Source organism: Melanostigma gelatinosum, assembly GCF_949748355.1.
Source record: "Melanostigma gelatinosum genome assembly, chromosome: 23".
Lineage (NCBI taxonomy): Eukaryota > Metazoa > Chordata > Actinopteri > Perciformes > Zoarcidae > Melanostigma > Melanostigma gelatinosum.
In genome coordinates, this window is record NC_136656.1 from 5,432,593 (window position 1) to 5,453,594 (window position 21,002).

At 43.6% G+C, this 21,002-nt stretch overlaps 4 protein-coding genes across 8 annotated transcripts in view; 3 read left to right on the forward strand and 1 right to left on the reverse strand.

Moving 5' to 3' along the window:
* Positions 1-3,150: 3,150 nt before the first annotated feature.
* On the forward strand, positions 3,151-4,971 carry cldn15a (claudin 15a; the record flags this gene model as incomplete). Its single annotated transcript, XM_079295024.1, has 5 exons — positions 3,151-3,367; positions 3,677-3,841; positions 4,070-4,151; positions 4,242-4,349; positions 4,875-4,971. The coding sequence occupies 5 exons, from the start codon at positions 3,151-3,153 to the stop codon at positions 4,969-4,971; spliced, it is 669 nt and encodes a 222-aa protein (XP_079151150.1).
* Positions 4,972-6,208: 1,237 nt separating this feature from the next.
* Positions 6,209-11,775, forward strand: dnajc3b (DnaJ (Hsp40) homolog, subfamily C, member 3b). The gene is made up of 12 exons (XM_079295147.1): positions 6,209-6,648; positions 7,307-7,417; positions 7,546-7,670; positions 7,832-7,906; positions 8,010-8,153; positions 8,368-8,549; positions 8,700-8,819; positions 9,054-9,159; positions 9,262-9,382; positions 9,674-9,812; positions 9,930-10,078; positions 10,308-11,775. Exons 1-12 carry the CDS (start codon positions 6,564-6,566, stop codon positions 10,442-10,444), a joined length of 1,494 nt encoding a protein of 497 aa, XP_079151273.1. The 5' UTR covers positions 6,209-6,563; the 3' UTR covers positions 10,445-11,775.
* A 171-nt stretch (positions 11,776-11,946) lies between these two features.
* On the reverse strand, positions 11,947-13,195 carry naa38 (N-alpha-acetyltransferase 38, NatC auxiliary subunit). Its single transcript, XM_079295251.1, has 3 exons — positions 13,120-13,195; positions 12,594-12,768; positions 11,947-12,391 (listed from the first exon to the last, which is right to left on the reverse strand). The coding sequence occupies exons 1-3, from the start codon at positions 13,156-13,158 to the stop codon at positions 12,267-12,269; spliced, it is 339 nt and encodes a 112-aa protein (XP_079151377.1). The 5' UTR covers positions 13,159-13,195; the 3' UTR covers positions 11,947-12,266.
* A 4,048-nt stretch (positions 13,196-17,243) lies between these two features.
* Positions 17,244-21,002, forward strand: part of chd3 (chromodomain helicase DNA binding protein 3) — a 33,730-nt gene continuing 29,971 nt past the window's right edge. For 4 of the 5 annotated variants that reach the window (XM_079295404.1, XM_079295401.1, XM_079295403.1 and 1 more), the window contains exons 1-4: positions 17,244-17,548; positions 20,068-20,192; positions 20,282-20,464; positions 20,549-20,673. In XM_079295404.1, coding sequence (XP_079151530.1) covers positions 17,386-17,548; positions 20,068-20,192; positions 20,282-20,464; positions 20,549-20,673 — 596 coding nt within the window. In that variant the 5' untranslated portion in view covers positions 17,244-17,385. The remainder of the gene's footprint in view (positions 17,549-20,067; positions 20,193-20,281; positions 20,465-20,548; positions 20,674-21,002) is intronic. The other variant, XM_079295402.1, reaches the window with a different exon arrangement.

Consider the following 21,002-nt stretch of genomic DNA (forward strand, 5'->3'; position numbering starts at 1 on the left):
ATCGCTGTAAAATAATAAAATCAACCATCTGCACGAAGAGTTGTGAGTTTTTGATAAATGACCACAAGAAGGTTTGTAAATAACCAGCACACACAGACATATTTTTTAAACTAAGTTTTTCTATTCTGTTCAGTCATCCCTGCTGCCACGCGACAAGTTATTCCTGGAAAGCATGGTAAAATGATGGGCTTCAAGAAACATATAAACTTTTGTTTTCTTAGACTAAACCGCTGTGACATTCACATTTAACAACACAAACTCATCAGCAGCCGACCGCTGCGACCCCAGTGGGCTGTAAAAACTGGCTTTGCAAACAGCTCGCCCATAAAATGAGACATTTATGGCGGGGCAGGATCCAGTTTTCACAGGAGCTCAGGAGGAGATGAAGTAGATGAAATGGTCAATGAATTTAGGTTTAGCTTTGGTTGGAGTTTCTGCCTTTGTATTTCATAAACTGCAGGACCAAAAAATGATCTCAAATACTCTCAAAGTGTTCATGATGTTAGTAAATGTATTATTTCTGGAACCGATTAATTTACAAGATGGACTTTGGGGTTTAATTAACAAATCACAAGAACAAATAGTTAATAAATATAAAAAACAATCCAAGAATATGAGACTTGAAACATCCGACTTGGTAACATCTCAACAAGACATTTTGACCTACAAGCACATTTGTAAATACAAAAATGAATCGATGGCTGAATTCCATTTAGCTTCTTCCGTTTCAGGGTCCTGGTGTTGTGTATAAAACATGTTAAATATAGATTTGGGTTCAAATCTACAACCATTTCTGTGGCACTGCAATTGATTTCCAAACTTTCCTTTGCCAACGCTTCACCTCTTTTTCCCTCCATAAATCAGGTTTATGGTCGGTGGGCTCACTGTGCTTCTATTTCTGGAGCCTCACTCTTGACCTTTACACAAACGAGTTTGCTGGTTTACAAATCTCCCCGCCTCCATACACTTTGGGGGCTTTGTCTGAATCGGTGGTTAACATTTATCTTAATTTGGCAACGTTGACCCAGCAGCTATCAGGAGGATTATTAATGAAGACGTACAAACACATAAACTACAGGGTGAAATCAGTAACTTTAGACCTTTGCGACTTTTGGTCTCAAGTAAGGCTAATTACATGTTGATACCTTTCCAATTGTTACATAATCGTGGGTGTGGTGCTCAGTGAGTGTTACCTTGAGTCTCATGGCCTTGACATTTCTTAATCACTTTATTACTTTACAACCATATATTTACAATAATGTTACTATCTGTAATGTTCCTGTAATTTATTAGGACCATTGGCTCCATGACACTAACTAGCATGCTGTTTGCAAATTACTTCATCAGCTAACGTTGTGGAGCAACCAAAGGCAGATCAATGCAGTCCCGCTAAGTTAGCTTATAGCTTAGCATACAGTTAGCTAGTTGTCTGCGTCTTCCTTGCATCACTCTTGGCTGACAGAAAACAATCATTACACCTTTGCTTTGTACCGTTACATTGTTTATCGTAAGCTAAAATTGTATTAAGTTAGTATTGTGGATCACGTTAGCTGGTGGTGTTGACGTTCGTGAGCAAGCGAGCTAAAGATAGCCAGCTAGCTGTAATCTAGCTATGCTGCATGGTTGCTTTGGCATTGGTTGCTTCGTGATGTTAGCTAATAAAGTAATTTGTAAACGTCAAGCTCGACAGTGTTGGCGCTGTAGAGAGGCAAGACACCTCGGGACACCACATTAACGTCAAAATCCGTTGGATTTGCCCGCGAAAAACGTCCCAAATCCTTTCAATAGAAATCTGTCCACAGACTGTTATTAGCAACTGAGAAAATGGGCCTCCGTTTTTAAGTCATGTTACAATCTGCTCACAGATTGAATGCGATTAATATGGTTGATGTGGAAACAGGGTAAATCTTTACTGAGATGGATAGAAGAATAACTCGGTGAGCCCCAGTTGTCCTTACTTGAATAGATATCAAATGATTGTTTGTTACGACGCAAATGTGTTCGAAGAAGAATTCCAGCCGTTGCCTTCAGGCAGACGGTTCACAACGCCAATCTGCAGGCTAAATCGGTACAAAAATGTATTTATTCCATCCTCCATCAAATTGTTAAATAGCAACAAGTAGTATTATCTGATAAGGTTTAATTGGGGACTAACATATGGTGACTTGCATGAGTGTACGTATGATCTATGCATGTGGATTGTGATGCTGGCAAGTGTATTGTGTGATGCATCGGCTTGGAGCCAAAGAGAAATTTCCCTGCGGGACAGTACAATCTTGGTACAACATGTAGAGACAGTCATTCCAAAAACTTAAAGTAACAGGACATTCAATCCATCTCATACACGTCATACAGAACCACTTATTATCACACTACCTCGGCGGAATCAAAGCAACGTTGTGTGTGTAATCCTTGGTTCGGACTGTTCGAGTCAGGAACATCTACAAAGTCCTCGTCTTATCTTAACCTTCACACACCCGGAGCCTCCTCACGCAAGTGTGAAGGAGGCTCAAAACACTAAACAGATGACAAAGAACAGCTAATGCATTTGTGATGCCATTCAGGTGTCTACACATGTAATACACTTTTAAAAAGTAGTGTGTTTAATGGAGCTTCGGTATGAAACTTGGGGTGTACTGATGCAACATTTTTGTGAAAGATCCAACACGAAAAAAACTTTTTGTAATTTGCTTATACTGTTCGGTTTTTCCATCAAAGAAAACAACGTGGTGGAGCATGTCAAATACACATGAACAGTCCAGCGTCATTAACACTGACTGATGACCATTGGACCTTGAGAGTGAGCCGACAAACACCTGCTCAGTTTCAGGGGTGTAAAATATGAAAGAGAGAGAGAGAGTGTGTGTGTGTGTGTGTGTGTGTATGTGTGTGTGTGTGTGTGTGTGTGTGTGTGTGTGTGTGTGTGTGTGAGGTTCAGGGGAGGAGAGGAGAGGAGAGGAGGGAGGAGAGAAAGTCATATAAATCATTATACATATCTGTTGAGCTGGACACATCTCACAGTGGCAGAACAGACACACCGCTCTCTCGCACCCAAAAGCAGATGTTTGGTTTTTTACAACAAGTTGTATTAAATTTCAAAAACTGAGACCTGGATATACTTTTGTTTGACTGCTGGGCCGAGGTGGGGTCATGGATCCGATTGTGGAAGTAGTGGCTTTGGTGCTGGCGTTCATTGCCTGGGTGATGGGGGGGGTCACCCTGCCGCACCGTTACTGGAGGACCTCCACCGTCGACGGGAGCGTCATCACCACCTCCACCATCTACGAAAACCTGTGGATGTCTTGTGCGACGGACTCGACCGGGGTGCATAACTGCAGGGAGTTTCCTTCGCTGCTTGCTTTGAGTGGTACGGTGACAAAAAAATTGCAATAAATAATTATAATTGTAGAATATAGAACTTTTTAATTCCTGATCCACCAAACATCCACAGATCATTGTAACATAAAAAAAGAAGATAAATAGTGGAAATAAGTTATGTTACATGATGTTGCTTGTCAGAAAAAAACACCTTGAACTTGTTCTCTTGAAGTTTTCAGAACAGTTCTTTGCTCATACAAACTGGTCATAATCTCGTGACCCTTTTTCAAGGCAGATGACACGAAAGAAGTTGTCAAATCAACGTATGTTCTTTTTTAAATTCCCAAACTGTGTTCAGGTTACATCCAAGCGTCTCGAGCCTTGATGATCACATCGGTGGTGCTGGGCACGCTTGGCCTGATGGCGGCCCTGATAGGAGTGCAGTGTTCAAAGGCAGGAGGGGAAAACTATGTTCTGAAAGGGAGGATTGCTGGCGCTGCTGGAGTCCTTTTCATAATTCAAGGTAACAAAGATAAGAAAAAAAAGTTCTGACCAGTCTGACCTCCTAATACATACCCTGTAAATAGATAAGGGAAGTTCTAATGCTAATAAATGACAGTCATGTTTTATTGCACATTCCAATCAATCATCCATAAATGTGCTCCTGTTTATCTGAAGACTTTGGACATTTAGTGTTGCTTCCCCCGCTGCTCTGCTAATTATTAAAGAATATTTATTTTTCCATCAAAAGGTGTGTGCACAATGGTCGCAATTTCCTGGTATGCCTTCAACATCACTCAGGATTTCTTTGACCCCTTCTATCCCGGGATAAGGTGAGGTGCTGGTGCTGGTGGAGAGGGCCGGTTGAAAGGCCTTTACATGACGCTCAGGTGGGCTGACTGACTCTCTGCTGTGTGTTGCAGGTATGAAATAGGAGAAGCACTCTACATCGGCTGGTGCTCCGCTGTGCTCGCCATCGTTGGAGGAGCCTGTCTCACCTGCTCCTGCAAAATGGGCACAGAGGAAAAATAGTGAGTTCAATACTTGATAATTGTGATGTTGTGGAACATTGAAAATCGTTTAGGGAGAAATTCATGGCACTCTGGCGCCTTGTTGTGGCAGAACTTTATTAATTCACCTGTGGGATGTGATAGCAGCTCCTAATAGACATGACAAAGGGTTGCGCTGGATAGTGGAAGTGTTTGGAGTGACAAAAGCCTGATTAGGCCGCAAGCTAGTTCAAGCCTTTATGTGAACGATTTGAAAATTTGAGTTTTCGCGCCCCCCAGTGATTGGATAAAGAAACACACACACTGGTGCAAGTACACAGTGGTGAGACAAATGGGCAGAAAACATGGTAACTGCATACATTTCAGCATCACCCTCATGATTCTATTCTACAATAGGATGTCACAAATAGGAAAAGCCCAAGGTGTAAATAATAACATCAGTGATGGCTTAACTCCATTTGGCTACTTTAGTTTCAGGGTGCAGGTATATGCATGCTGCCTCATAATCAGTGACTCATGCTTTTGTTGAACCATCTTGTTTTGCAGCCCGTTGCCTCTTCACAGCAGGGGGACTGTGTACTCTGGAGCAGCACCGACCAGAAGCCAGGCTGCCAGCACCTACGGCAGAAATGCTTACGTTTGAATATGAAAACAGAATGCATCTAACATGTCCTGGTGCTCAGCTTTGTGTGTACTCCGTAGAAATGATAGGATTGAAATGATAGAATTGAAGTTGTGAAAGTTGTAAAAAGCAAAGCTTCTTATCACCACACATACGTACCATATGCTTGCAATGATTCTATATGTTTCACACGAATACATTTACATACCGTCACTTATTTCCAAAGGAATCCAATCATTTGATGATCTGCGTACACACTTCTAGACATTTATGAAGGGGAAGGTCAAAAATGTGATGATCCAGATATTTGTGTGTTGTTTTGTACAGTTTTATAGATAGTACCTGTGAAAGAGTGTGTGGACAAGTTATCTTTATTTTGTTTTTGATTTTTTTTTTACGATAGCGCACAATAAAACGTGTTGTGCTAAACATTTCTGTTTGACTTTGTATTTCCGTGGTTAATAAAGTTGTGATTGTATTCTTTTTTTTAACAAACAATATCAAACTTAATTATTATATTATATAATTACCATAAATATTGCACATAAAGATACATTTTAAATAGAAATAATCAGCTATTTAACCCAAATTATGGATAAATTACAAATTATATATAGGCACCAGCATATTCTTTAGACATTCAGAGATCACATCATTATATTCATTCAATAATTGATTTTTACAATTACAACTGTCTATAAACGTAAAGTTTTGTATATATGCATGTATAAAATACATTTAGTTCTGCTTCACAATTAAGATATATTGTGTCATATATATGAGGAAACGTCCCATAGCTATACGATATATAGTCATATATATTAGTCATAATGAGATATTTAGCAATATTGTATTGAGGCCATGTCCCTTGGGAATTTGGGGGATGAAATACATAAATATGGGTTTATATTCTACAGTCACAGGCATATTAGACACGTTTTCTAAGGCAGATTCTTAAGAACATTTAATTCTGACTATAACTGAAATGGCATTTTTTTATGCAGCAATAGGCCTCCATATCAGAGCCACATTGAGTGAGTTTACCTTCGATTTCTTGCTCTACGTGATCCCTATCTATTCACACTAAACCGATACTTGGTCCCATGCAGGGATCGGCGTTAAAATAGTCTCTCCAATGAGAGCGGCCCACGTTTCTAGACGAACCCGGATGTGCGACATGTGGACCAACCACGGGAGTGCGGGGCAAGAAAGGGAGGGGACGACGATACCACGGGGCAGAATAGGGTTCGTGTTCAAAGCGGACTGGCTGTCAGCTGTTCTCCATCATCGTGTTACTTGTTTTGAGTTCATGTTAAAGTCAGTTAAGTCGCTGTCAAGGCTGTCAACTGCTGTTAACCCGTTAATATAGATAAGGGGGGAACCTTTTAAGCGGCGTACCTTTATTTCTACACGGAATTCTATCACACCGGGACCGTAAATACACCGTCGTAGCTGTTCCTGCGGCCCGGGCAGAGAGGAGAGAGGGAAAAAGATGAAGGTTTAATAGAAAACATCACCGTGTCAATGACACGAACCGGTATTTTCAGTCGACGTGAAACCAGAGCCCTTAAATTCGCTGGTTCCGGTGTGAAAGTGTGACTACGAATCGGGAGATGGAGTCGTGTCGGCGGACCGGACTCAGCGGGGTCCTGTGCTCCCTGTCACTGCTGTGTGTCATCCTGGACATCCAGCTGGACGGTAAGCGATGTCTGTACACCCACAAACTAGTTCTTAAACTCGGGCAACATGTAACCGGCGTTTAGGAGTGTTTAAGGCGTTGCCAGGAACAAGAGGCTTTTGCTAGGGAGCCTTTTTTCCGTCACCTCCGTGATTAAGTTACCGGTGTAAAGGAAACAACAATCAACCTGCTCACACACACATTTAACTGTAAATATGAAATATTAGGGCTCCAGGGTGACGTCTCCAAACAACTTATTTCATCCAATCAACTGCCCCAGAGATATTAAAACAATATAGAATCAGATCAGAGAATACTTGGCATTTTTTCTTGTTGAATAACTTGAATAATTAAGGTATTGTCTAAATTATCTATTTATCAATTAGCAAATCATATCAGCCCTAAAACATGATTGTGCATGATGGCATGTTATATCATGTTGATGATTTAAACATGTAAATAAAATGAGGTTAAGTGCTTTGTTTGCTAGATGCATTCAGAAACTGACTGGAATGTATGTTTAGCTAATCGAGCAAGTGAAATGCATTACAACCACATTGATTTTAATATAATGGGCTTTACCCAGTCTGTCGTGTTCTGATTAGCTTGAATATTTTAGATTTATTTTAGGCTTGGCTTGACTCTAGCGAGGGCTCAAGGGGCTGTTTTATGTTTCAGGTGTCTTGGGGGCGACTCACGTCGAGATCGAGCACCACTTGGAGATGGGCCGCAAACTCTTGGCTGCTGGTCAACTGGCTGAAGCGTTGTCCCACTACCACTCCGCTGTAGGTAAGGTTACTCCCACACTGACGCACATCGCCGCTCCAGCAATGCCCTCTTCTGCGCTTCGTCACAGACAAGAAGATTTTAGTACAGACAGAATGAGTACTTTAACAAAAATGTTCTTGACATTTTAGAGGGAGACTCTAAGAATTACCTGACCTACTACAAGCGAGCTGCAGTGTTTCTAGCGATGGGAAAATCCAAATCTGCCCTGCCAGACCTGACCAGAGCCATCCAACTCAAGCCGGACTTCCTGGCTGTAAGTTCACCTCATCACATCCAGAACAACTTGTCGCTTTAAGTGTGTCCATGTGCTGCTTCTCATATTTTGTTTCCGTCTCTTGGGTCTTTCTCTCTTTTGCTCTCCTATGTCTCCCCCTCTTGTCATCCCGTCTCTTTATTTTCCTGCATATTTTTCAGGCCAGGTTGCAGAGAGGGAATATCCTGTTGAAGCAGGGCAGCACACAGGAGGCCAGGGAGGACTTTGAAGCAGTGGTGAGTTTAAAGTCCTAAACCAATGCTTCTATTCTTAATTTTTAGTGTTTTACCTGAAACAGCAGCTTGACAGGACAATAAATCTGTTTTTGTTTTTTTTTAGCTGCAGCGCTCACCCGACCACGAAGAAGCTCAGGACCAGCTGATGAGAGCGAACGAGCTGGAGGAGCTGCAGGAGGAGGCCCATGCTGCGTACCACCAAGGGGACTACAGCACCAGCATCGCCATGCTAGAGAGAGTCATTGAGGTGTGTGTCAACTTTAAAGAAAAAGCCCTTTGCATGCAGTTTGTCCAAAATATATTAAAAAGCGCATTTTAATGTAAGCTTTCTCCTGTAAAGACACATCTGTTACTCCATCATCCATCTGTAATAACATGCGTATGGATTAAGAGTGATCATTGCCTGACTCGGTTTGCACATGTCTCCTCACTCTTTTATAAAAGTCGCCGTCTTTCCTCAGATCTCTCCGTGGGACCCTGAGTCGCGGGAGCTTCGCGCGGAATGTTACATCCGAATGGGAGACCCGCAGAAAGCCATCCAGGATCTGACGCCGACCACGAGGCTGCGCAACGACAACCGCGCCGCCTTCCTGAAGCTCAGCATGCTGCACTACAGCCTCGGAGATCACCGCGAGTCTCTCAAGTGAGCGTTGTTGCCGGGGGAGTAAACAAACTACGTTGATTTTAGCCAGTCGGAGTCATGCAAATCCAGCTGATTTTCATCTCGGAGAAGCTTCCTGTTTACCGTGTTGTTTCGTCAAAATGTCATTCTCGCTCGTCTGTTTCCGTGCAGTCACATCCGAGAGTGTCTGAAGCTGGACCAGGATGACAAAGAGTGTTTCGGCCACTACAAGCAGGTGAAAAAGCTCAGCAAGCAGCTGGACTCGGCAGAGGAGCTCATTCAGCAGGAGAGGTGGGTACTTCTTTGGGATCGGTGCACTTTCCCTAAATCGTGATCCTCTGAAGAACATGTATTTACAGTATGCGTCTGTCTGAAACAGAAACACACACACACTGCAACCTGCATGTGATTCCTGTTCTTTTGATATCTGTTGACACCAACAAAACATAAATACAGGGAAAAAAGTACACCTGCAGCCTAACTAATCTATTTAATGACTCTGATCTTCTTTGTACACACCATTAGGCATCAACAAGCCATTGATAAGTATCAATCAGTGATGAAGACAGAGCCGACTGTCCCATTCTACACCAACCTGGCCAAGGAGAGGATCTGCTTCTGCCTTATCAAGGTGAGGGAGAGAGAGAGAGAGAGAACACTGGTGGCCCAGTTGTTGCCGGCATGTAACGGTTCTTTAGGCCAACACATTGTCCCTCTGTCTCGCCAATTCTAGCTTAACTTGGCTCTGGAGGCCATAGACGTGTGTTCAGAGGCCCACCAGAGAGACCCCCGCAACGCCAACGTCCTCCGAGACCGAGCCGAGGCGTTCATCCTCAACCAGGAGTACGAGAAAGGTAACGGGACTCCCTACACCCTTCAGGGGGACGCCTTCGACTAAAGATCTATACACACGCTTGCATTTGCACGCACATGAAAAAATAGATGTGGTGTGTCTTTATTAAGCAGGTTCTTCAAGGTTTAAGATATCAATCATACTGTAAACCATAGAGCAAAACACAGATTCAGAAGATTAATTAATAGTCTGATTAGATGAATTAATTATTATATTGTGCCGATGCAATCGCAGCATGTTTGTGGTGGACAAACATGGTTTTTAACGTCTTTTATTACTTGTTTCCGTTCAGCGGTGGAGGACTACCTCGAGGCGAAAGAGTTCGACAGCGAAGGCGACCGCCACGATCTCAAAGAAGGACTCGACCGAGCTCAGAAACTGCTCAAAGTCTCCCGTAAGAGGGACTACTACAAGATCCTCGGTGTCGGCAGGTAACCAGCCCCAACCGGTTTTATTACAAAATCGGCGTTAACTTCCTCCGTCCGTTGTCGAGGACTTCATCGAGCGGATTGCTCCAGATAACTCTTCACAAACGTTGTTTTTGTCAGGAGTGCAAACAAGCAGGAGGTCATCAAGGCGTACAGGAAGCTGGCGATGCAGTGGCATCCCGACAACTTCCAGTCCGAGTCGGAGAAGAAAGAGGCGGAAAAGAGGTTTATCGACATCGCGTCGGCTAAAGAGGTCCTCACTGACCCAGGTCAGGAGCTGAGAAAACGTTTATGGCAGCCAGTCACATTTTCACACTACTAGTCGCTGATCTAAGAAAGAAAAGTTCCACATTTGTGGACATGTGCTCATTCGCTTTCTTGCTGAGATTTAGAAGAGAAGATTCATTTTCGTTATCGGGCATCGAGATCTCCATGTCTGCATCGTGTTAAACAATGCTTTTAAATTTGTCCCTCCATGCTTGCCGTTGTCTCTTCCAGAAATGAGGCAGAAGTTCGACGCAGGTGAGGATCCCCTGGACCCTGAAAACCAGCAGGGCGGAGGACAGAGCTGGCCTCACAGCTTCAACCCGTTCGAGTCCGGTGGCAGCTTCCACTTCAAGTTCCACCACAACTAGAGAGGAGGCCTTGACGAACACGAGGGGGGGGGGCGGGACATACGGGAAGAACAACAACAACAATGGCGGATTTAAGGAGAAGTCTTTCTCAGAACTTGTGCTTCAGCTTGGACACAGTTACTTGAACGTTTGATTTTGAATGCAGGTCTTGAGCTGTACAGTGAAAAGAAACCTGGACTCCTCACCACGAAGACGACGGATCCGACTGGCTACTGTTCACTAACTCGTGGTAATTAACTCGTCGCTGTGGTTTAAGGAAATTAAGTCTTGTGTCAACACTTGAAAGTCGGCTCTTATCGTTTCTTTCTTTGTGCCATTCTTCGAACCTTTTTATCAAGGGACTTTTCTTTTTTTTTTTAAGTGCAGTAGCTGCTCGGACATTACAGGCCTGTCGGTGTGTTGATTTCTGCTCGCAGTATTCTTTACATGTCGACTGATCGCGGTCTACGTTTTTGACCACGTCGAACCGTCTCTGTCTGAGAGAACCAAGACTTTTCTACACCACGGCAGCAGGAGGGTTTATGTTGTCGGTAGGTGAGACTTCCGCACTAGGAAAGGAAACTTGGTGGGTGTTAAAGCTTTGAAATCCTATGGATCTTAAATCGGTGCGGCTCCGGGATTGTTTGTGATTTTCTTTTAAATTACCGTTTTTGTTTTTCACCAGCTATCTAATTGGAATAACGTGCAAATTCTGTATTTTATTGCATATTTAACCGGCTATATATCAAGATCCAAACATTGTGGACGTAACTTATGAATGAAGACTCGGTAAAAACTCACACGTAAACACAAAAACTTGCACTTTTACCCTTTGTTTGAAAAACTCCCCCATCTTCTCCACTCCTGAAATGTTACTGCAGGTTTTTTTTGAAGCCTTTTGAAAGACTCTTTACAAACTAAGTGTCTTCAATAGTTATCTGAGAGCCTCATTTGTCAAAGTCCCACAGAAAAGTGCACATTTTAAATGTTGTACTGAGCTGGGGTGGTACATCAGTTACAGATAAAATGAAACTTTGTAAATGAGGCTCCGGTTTCACAGCCAGGAAAGACGCACAAAAGTTCAACCCGTAAACCAAGATGACATTCTTTTAAAGATTTGACTTTGAGTTATTTTTGACCAAAATGGTTTCAAGATGCAGTGACTCGTCACTGCTTTGAATCCTGTCTGCTGCGTGAACCAAATGTGACCGGCTCTTTGTATTTAAATCGACTGAGTGGGACGGTTTTGTTTCTGGGTTTTCTCTCTTTTTAGGGCTTTCTGCTGTTGCTGGCATCAATTTTACCCTTGCCAAAACTGAATCAGCTGACATGCTCCAGTGTATTAAAAATAATTGAAGCAATCTTAATTTTGTCCTAATTTCATGACTGTAGGCAAATCTGGTGCCTACATTACCCACAATGCTGGTAACTTTACCCTGTGATTCATTTTTCATCTTCATACTTCTAGTCTCTAAAATCGGTGGCGTTCCCCTTTTAGAAAGCATGTCGCTCCTGACACACAAACTTTAAACAGTCTCTCAAATACAACAATGTATTTTAAAACGTAAAACAAAGACGTTCTCTGTACACTGAAACATTTCCACACACATCCACGGATCTGCTGTTTGCGTCACCTTCTCATACACACATGTATTGTACAGCTGTCGCTGCCAACGGACACATCTTCAAGCTTAGAGGAAATGGCTAAATCCAGAATATTGACACGAGAGTTCTGCATTTGAGGAGGTGAAGTGTCCGATAACATCCTCCAATGAAGATGTCCACTCTCCTTTGAGCTCAGCCACACGTCAGCCTCCGAGAGACAGACAGGAAGGGGCCTTCATCAATGGTTCGGTCCAAATCCGTGCGTGTCCTCCAGACTGTCTGCCTCCACCTCGATGGATACCACGTGGTGACCGGGGATCATGGCCAGGCCCAGGACTCTGGGTTCACCCTGAGAGAATGTGTCTGAGGACAGAATGGATTTAAAGAGATTATTGTGGGAAATAAGATGGACTAAAAGTGCTTAACGAAAATGTTCCAGGATTTTATTTTATGTTTGGTTGACTGTCTGGTTGATAATGACACACTGATGTCTGTGTTCTTTGCATGATAGAATAGGCTTGTTATTGCTCGGCCGTCTTTAGTCTTGACCTGTATATTTATTTACCTGTGGATTTGAGGAACTCCTGAGCTGATCCGAGGATGACGTTGCAGTCTCGGTCCGTGCAGAGGAACAGCCCCACCAGAGTCCGTCCGTCTGTCATGCGGATCTTCATGTTTTTGTTCAGGAGCCCCTCTAGTTTCTGCCGGGCCTGAGACGACGGGGATGCGTGCGAGTGCTCCTGGACGAGACCAGAAAGGTAACAGAATAAACCAACACTGAAGAGCTGCTTTCTGCAACTGTCAATAAATGCATTCAGGCAACTGTATGCTGATTATGCCAATAAAGATAGCTGTATAGATACTATGGCTAAGAAGCATTATGTATATAAATATTATCTGGTAAATAAGGTGGCCTAACATCACACAGGTTAACCTAACGGGTGACAGTTGTATTAGCTAATTCGTTAGCCACCGGCTAACGCTAGCACCAACAGAAGCCTTGATCATTTAAACTGTTTCATGTATGCCGTTTTCTCCCCGTTACAACAACGTGAATAATCATGTAAATAAATAAAGCGGGATGCACATACATGTGTCGAAGGACCATTTTCCTCAATCATTGTTGCCATAGCCCTTCTTCTTCCCCTACATTTGCTTACGGAGCAATTTGTCTGACGGACCAGCTAAACCGGAAACTTCACATCCGGTATTGTTTTGTCTTTTTTAAAGGGAACGACACAAGATACTGACGGAGCGTTATGTAATATGACATTGACGGTTAACATGGAAATGTAAAATGAGGTGAACCGTTAACCTGCATTGGTAGCTTATGACAGTTCAGAGAAAAGGAAGTAAACAACGGAAAGGAAGACTATTAAAAGTAAGAAGGTCTCACACCTGACCTTTTAATGACCTTTTAAAAGATACTTCAAGTCTGCAGAAATACAGAGAAAGTATGATAATATTTAAAAGAAAAACGGTGTAAATGTTCAAGGATAGTGCTGGCTCATTGAATTTCCCTTAATCTCCCAGGACTCTCCTGAGTCAGTTACTTTAAAGACATCAACTAACATCTTGTTTTATTTGTCTGATAATTACAATAATTAGCTTTACTCCACATATGAACTCCTTCTGTATGAACACTTACAGGTGTCGAGCAATACAGCTGTCAAATGCAGCTAGCAAACTATTTAACAGTGAGGCTATAGCAACAAAAACCTTCAGTGTTTTAAACTAACTATACAAAGCTGCATTTATGTATTGCTCATCAATACAACTCGTCATTCATAAGAGAGGAAGATTGTGTTAGTTCTTCTTTAAAAAGTTACACAGTCTCACTAGGACACAATGAGGGCCCAGACTTCACCGACTGTAATATGTGAAGCCTTTATTTTTGTTGTGTGAGTGGAAAACTCTGAAACAGGGGTAGATACAGATCTAAAAGATGTGTCATTTAATATATAGGAGTATTGGTTGGTCAAAAGAACCAAACAATTAATATTTCTGAGCTATTCTCTTGATACTCATGTATTTTTGACACCTTGTGTCCTCAGGCTACTACCCACATTGATCCGCTGATGTGGTCTGCACACGTCCCCCGTCCCCCTCCCGGCCCTCACACTGACTGGGGCCAATGGCGTCGGAGAGCCTGCGGTGAAGGGATTAATGGTACGAGGCGGGACCGCGTGAGAGGAAAATCAACTCCCTGACGTCACAATGTTACAGCTGCAGGTGAGTAGAATGTGCAGTACTGCATTCTTCCTTTGATTCGTTGACCCTCACTACACATGCAGGCTTTTTGTTGTCATTAAGGCGGTGGTGCAGCTATTTGCTCTACCTTTATACTAAATGTGTTCTGGTCTTAAATGATTACGGAATTTGACAAAACAATAGAAAGGCATTTATTCCAAACCAAACGGTATAAAAAAAAAATGCATTATTCAGACATCAAAATTGGTGTAAAATACATTGGCCACTTGGTATCAGAAGAAAAGAGATGGGGTTTGAGGCAAAGCTAGAACCAGAATAATCTAAAGCAAATTAAACACTGATGAAACCTCCAAGTCTCAAGGGCAGAAGAAGCCATATTTGGAACCTATTAACTGGCTCATGCAAGTCTGAACACAGAGAATACATCACTACTTTCACTTAAAACACTTTGCTGGGATATGTGAAGCTAATGTTTCCCTCCCGAGCCCACCGCTACGTGACGTTATTTGAGCATGATCTGCTCTCCGTGTCGCCTCGGTTCAGACGGCTCAGCTCTGAACGGAGCACAAGGGGCCGGTGTCTTCCTCTGTGTCACGCTGCATAAAATCTGGGTTAGCTACAGCGCAGCACCCAGGGGAGGCGCCTTTCACCACTCATCCTCGCCATGTCTCCCTGCCAAATGGATACGGGGGAAGGGGGGCAGCCTCAGCACAGTAGTGCAGTGTGTCAAGGCCTGCAGCATAACAGAGAATCCTGGCTAGTTTCACCTATTGATTTATTGTTGTTGTTTGTAGACGCATAGTGAGGCACATGCACAGTCACGGCTACGAATACCTGGAGTATGGAGGTATTCGCATGGATGCCGTGGGTGAGGGTGCATAAAGTAGATATGCACATAATGCACGTGTCTCGCCAGTCACCCAATCTGTTAGCAGACACCTCTTGCATTGCATCTCTCTCTTGGCAGATGTAGCCAAGAGGATGAAACAAAGATGCTTCATACAACGTTGTGGCTGCGCTCTTCCCTGTTTCCCAAGTGTTCTTGAGATTATTCATGCAAATATCCCATGGAAGGGATGGCACTGTCCCTCATAACATAACTACACATTTGCATATTTGTTATGTAGCTATATATTAGCTTGGCATGCAGTTCAGTTATTTTTGTTTAAGTGTATAATACGGTTCGATTGAATACCGATGCCAGCGTGCAACATCGTTTGAATATTGCATGAATGTAAAAAAAAAAGAAGACGACGCAACAATCGTGACATTTATGCAGTGAGTTCAGGCTCGTTAAGTGACCAGCTGTGTCCAATTAACTGATTGACACAGTGACTGGTACAACATGATTATGTTGTAAAAAAGAAGTTTAGGTCTACACACGTGTACATATTTAAGAAAAATAGACTGACATTTAGGTGACCTTCTGACTGACTGTATTTGTTATAGATAGAAGGATTTAATCAAACATACGGAGGGTTAACTTTTTGGAGAAGCAGCGAATCAGTTCCGCCTTCTGTTTTTTACATTTTGACATATAAGAAGGAAAGCACAGCTGTTACTATTATCATTAACGAGCGTCTCAGTATGACAACACCATGACCCTGGAACTCAAGCAGATAAATGGAATTGACCCATAATTAATTAATTTTATTATTTACACCCTGCTGTGACGTGTCAAATTGTCTTCAGCAAAAAGTAGCCGATTCCATAATAAAAAATAATAAAAAAATAATTCTTAACAAAAGGTCCACATACTCGCTTTTTTAACCAAATCTCACAGTGCGCTGGTGTTGGATGCAATTGAAAGCTCCAGAAATGGTCAAGATTTATTTTGTCCAGCTTCTGTTTCTAAGGTGAAGCATGAAATGTGAATAACCCTCTCACATATTTATGTGGTTTGTGGGATTTAACACCCTCTGACTGCTAATAAATCAACCGTAGCTGCCTGAGGAGTTACATCATTATGAGAAATATGATTATTGCATTGTTGTTGCTCATTTAATGGCTTTTTATTTCTTTATTTTTTATATTAAATGCAATAACATCAGTCAAATGCGATGAAATCAACACCACATAAATTGTTAAACTACTTTTTGTCTAAGACACCCATCACGTATGCAGACGTTTCAAATCAGATAATTTTTCATATTTCATCCGCCACACGTTCTCCTGTGTGATCCCTCGATTCGGTCGTGAGGTGAGAGGCAAAGCAACATTTTCTTTTGTCAAAACAGAAAGTGCCCCGAGCAGCCACTGAGGGATTCCCATGGCCTTACTGCCATCCAGTTAAAACAAAAGAGTTAAAACAAAAAAAACAAAAAAATCTCCTGTTTGTCTCAAACCTCTGCACCAGAGGCGGATAAGGCGCTTTGAGCTGTTTATTATGGTGCTTTATAAAGGGGGGAGTCTAATTTGCATATTGTGAATTGTTTCCATCCCCACCACAAGTAGTTAATTTTTAAGCAATACAATCTGATGTAAGTCTGGGCATGGCTGCGGCAGATTTTCCCAACCCCCCTCTCTCAATCCCTCCCCAACACACTCACACACACACACACACACTCTGCTGCTCCAAAATAATTGTTATACAACGGTGGGGGCTCCCGAGAATATAAGGTGGCCATATTTGATAGATTTGTGTCGGGCTCTGCAATGCAGAGAGAGAGAGAGAGTTGGTGCGTGTGATGTTGCAAGTGACACTGACACCAGGCAAGTCTGTCTGATCCGGACTTGGAGAAAGGAGGGGGGGGGGGGGGCTGACAGAAAAGTAACAAAATGTAACTTACATGCAGTCACACACCCCGTTCTCTTGTAACAATGTGTACGTTTTTAAGGAGGGAGGGGGCGCGCACAGAGGAGAAGGAGAGACGGGAGAGCGACAGAGAAAAGAGGAGGGGGGTGCGTTCTGAAATAATATAGTCAGCCATTTTTTATGTAAGGGGATTTTTCTTATTGGGGGGGGGTTGTTAAAAAATAAATATAAGAGGGCGGCCATCTTTGTTGCTCTGCCGAGTGTAAAATATTTCAAAACGCCCCCCACTTTTTTTCCCCTGTGCCGATTTGAATATTAAATAAATATCACACATTCGGGGGCAAGAATACGCTTTTTTGAATACAAGGACGGATCCAATGACCGGGATATAATGTCCTCTCCTCTCCGGTCCTGTGAGGAGGACGAGGGCATGGTGGTTAATTCCGAGGGAGGAGATTTTGATGAAGAAGACGACGACGGAGACCGAGACGAGAACGCAAGCGACATAAACTCGCCGGCGGCGCCTCGGGAAACTGCAACACCAGCCGCGCCAGGTACGGTAAAGAAAAACTGGCGCACAAGTCAGGAGCGCGCGCACACGAAATAAAAAAACACACACACTTACTGGCGGTTATATTTTTGGGAGAAGGGGCATGTCAGAAAGTAGCTGGAACCCGCAGTTTGTGAGCCCAAATCGGTGCAGGTCCAGTACGGTACAGTGAGAGATCAGCGAGGACTCGGGCGCGCGCATACAAAATAAAAAAAACATACTCACTAGACCAGATTTATTTTTTCTTTAAAAAAAAGGCACGTTTCACCATCTTAAACTGCGTTACATCCCCCAGTTTTTCCGCCTTTATGTGGATTTAGGTGCCATGTTTGCAGCTTTAAGAGAGGCAGGGGGAAGAAGAAGAAGAAGAAGAAAAAAAGACGAGAGCGCGCTTTGAAAACAGAAACATAACTCCTCTCCAGTTTGCAACAAAACGCAAAAAGACTGTGTCCCCTCGTCGTTTATCGTCGGGACAACGCGCTCATTATCTCCCCGCTCCACTCCCTCGAGCTCCTCCAGCACATCCCGACAAAAAGTTTAAACTAAACTTGCCGCAGCGGAATTTCCGCAAAAGTCACTTCTCCAACATCACAAAGTCGCCGCTTGTTTTGTCCCCTCAAATCCCGTTTGACAGCTCCTAGACTCGGATGACAAGGAAACGAGCAGGCCGGGAAATACGGTCGCCCTGAAGGGTTAATAAAAAAAAAGACTGGCAAAAACATGGACTCCCCTGGCCGGAGGCTACACATATATATGATACCTATCTCGAGAGGGTGCGTTTCGCTTTGCAGACATGAAAGCGTGATGATGTGAAACTGTGGTGGCAGGCACAAAGTTGCCCCCCTTACCCCATTGTCGCTGTGACAGGTCAAAATAGGACACCGCTTCTGCACGCTTACAGGACAGACGTGTGCCTGTTCAGCTAGCTTAGCATACATACCGACTAATTAGCCGAATGCCATGTTTATTAAATGTATTTATACATATATATATATATATGACAGAACAAGGTGTTCTTTTTGTGCTCCTCTCAGCAGCAATACTGTAGGAAAGAGGATTGAAGGCTTGTGACATTCTGGAAGTTTCTGTGACAGTGGAGCCGCACGGGGTTGCAGTGAAAGTAAAAGGGTGCAGAAAGTAGCGGTTGGTTAACCACACTGCAACAGTCCAAAATAGCAGTGCAGCAGCCTCACGGTTGCAGTTTATTCATAGAAAAACATACAATAACTGGGGATATTTTGGATTTGGGTGCAGATGTATAGCAGAAGAGCTTTAAAGTGCAGATGTCGTGTTGTTATAATCATAATTAACTCAAGATAAACGGGACACAAGTGTAATTTCCTGTGTGAATATTACAGGAATGATCCGTTGCTTTGTCTGTAGTGTTAATTGGCTCGACTCCGGACCCCCTCGTGCCAGACGGATACATTAGTGTCGAGCTTCCCGTCGAGGACCTTAACCCCCACGGGACCGCTAAGCGACCGTGGTCGGGGGTCCCCGTGTGGGGAACAGCAGAGCGGTGAAAGGAGTCGTTCCAGTTCAGCGCACCGTCCGTCCCGCGGGCGGCCTCCGGATCACCGAGCCCTGCGCGCGTGCTGCCGCCGCCCACGGCACGTCTTCGGCGGCTGCGCGCGGCACGGACAAGCGGGGTTGGTTGTTGGACGGGGTGGGTGTGAGGAAGAGGAGGGGGGGGGGGTGTTGCTGCTGCTGGTGGGAGCGCACCAACAAAGGCAGACAGACGATAAAAACACCGACAGAATAACTGTAGCCTATCAAACAGGCTGGTTGCACGGTCGAGACCGCGGCCCACATCTTGGTTCTGCTTTAATGCTTTGCTGCGTTTTTTCTCTTCTGAAGCCGAGGCGGCTGCTATTTCCTCCATCTTTCTCTTCCCCCCCCCCCCCCCCACTCCCAAGCCAAGCCAGGTCAGGTTGCAGGTTAAATTGCTTTACCCGTGGTCGTGATATTGCACGTGCACCGTGGGGTAACAACTGGCCTGATATTTTCCCCATAATTTCCAGTGAAACCAGAGATTTCAGTGATGCATTTTTGATGCGCTGTGGCGGAGAGTCTTCAATTATACAAGACAGGGGTGCATTTCTACTCTTTGTATTCCCTCAAATCAAAAGTTAAAAAAATATAACAAAAACCCTTTTAACGCATCAGCACTTCTGGAAGCTTTTCAGCTTTGTTTGCAAGAAAAAAGGTGCCAGTCACACTTTTGCATCGCCAATAAACCAATTATCTCCATGCTATGGAACCCCCAATACCAGCTGTCAAATCCAATTAACAGCGCTCAGACAAACTGTATCTAATTTAGCATGTGTCACAATTCAGACAGGGTCAGAGGTCGGCAAAGCCACTGTGACTATCGGGCAGCTTCTGTTTGTGCGTAATTATGTTCAGTGGGGATTAGTTGAGTGTTCGGAAGCGGTCACTGTTCCATCTGATTCGAATAGTTGTCCCTCTTCCACGCTTTCCTTTAACCCCCCCCCCCCATCTCTCCTCTGCTTTTTGTCCCAGAAGAAGAGCCAGAGATATCAGAAAGAGACGTCCCGTGCAAGAAGAAAGGGCGACCGAAGAAAAAGGACACAAAGAAGAAAGACAAAGAGGGGAAACCGGCTAAAGCAAAAAAACGCAAGAAGATTGTAAGTTTGTCCTGCTTTGTCTTTACTCGCTACACTTTTTTTTTTTAACAATAAGGTTTTAATGTCTTCCTCTCGCGCCTTCTCTTCAGGGCAGCGATGTAGAGAGAGACTCGGACAGAGAAAGAGACTACGGCGAGAACTCGGACAGCGTAGCCAGCGACTATGGATCTGGAGCGAAAAAGAAGAAGAAGAAACATAAAGAAAGGAAGGAGAAGAAAACCAAGAAGAAGAAAAAAGCCGATGGAGACAGCAGCCAGGAGGAAACAATCAAGGTTAAGAAGAATACAACTTAATCCTTGACGAGTCCATTGGTCCATTATCTCTCTCTTCTGATTGGTGTGTTTTTCTCTCGGCAGCCAATAGAGCAGAAGACGTCGGCGCAGCTGGCGAAGGAGTGGGGTCTGGAGGATGTTGATCATACCTTCACAGAGGAAGACTACAGGGAACTCACCAACTACAAAGCCTTCAGCCAGTTCATGAGGTGCAGCGTCCCTCTCTTGTTTTCACGTGGCGTTGATTTGCACGGCTGGCTGCAGCTGTTGTTAAATCAAGACACGCTGACGTCACATACGTACACACAGGCGTTGAAAACATTTTGTTATGTGGCGGGGCTCTGTGGCTTCAGTCGGGGGGGAAACATTTTTAATAAACTAGCTCTATTTTGATTCTTTTTAATGCACTCTGGCAGCTTATTTACGTTCAAATTACACTTAAAAAAGTAGTCGTTCAGTATGATATTGCCGTCCGTGGTCAAAACTACCAGCAGCATATCGACACACACGCAGGTGGCGTGGGTTGAAAACAACTTGC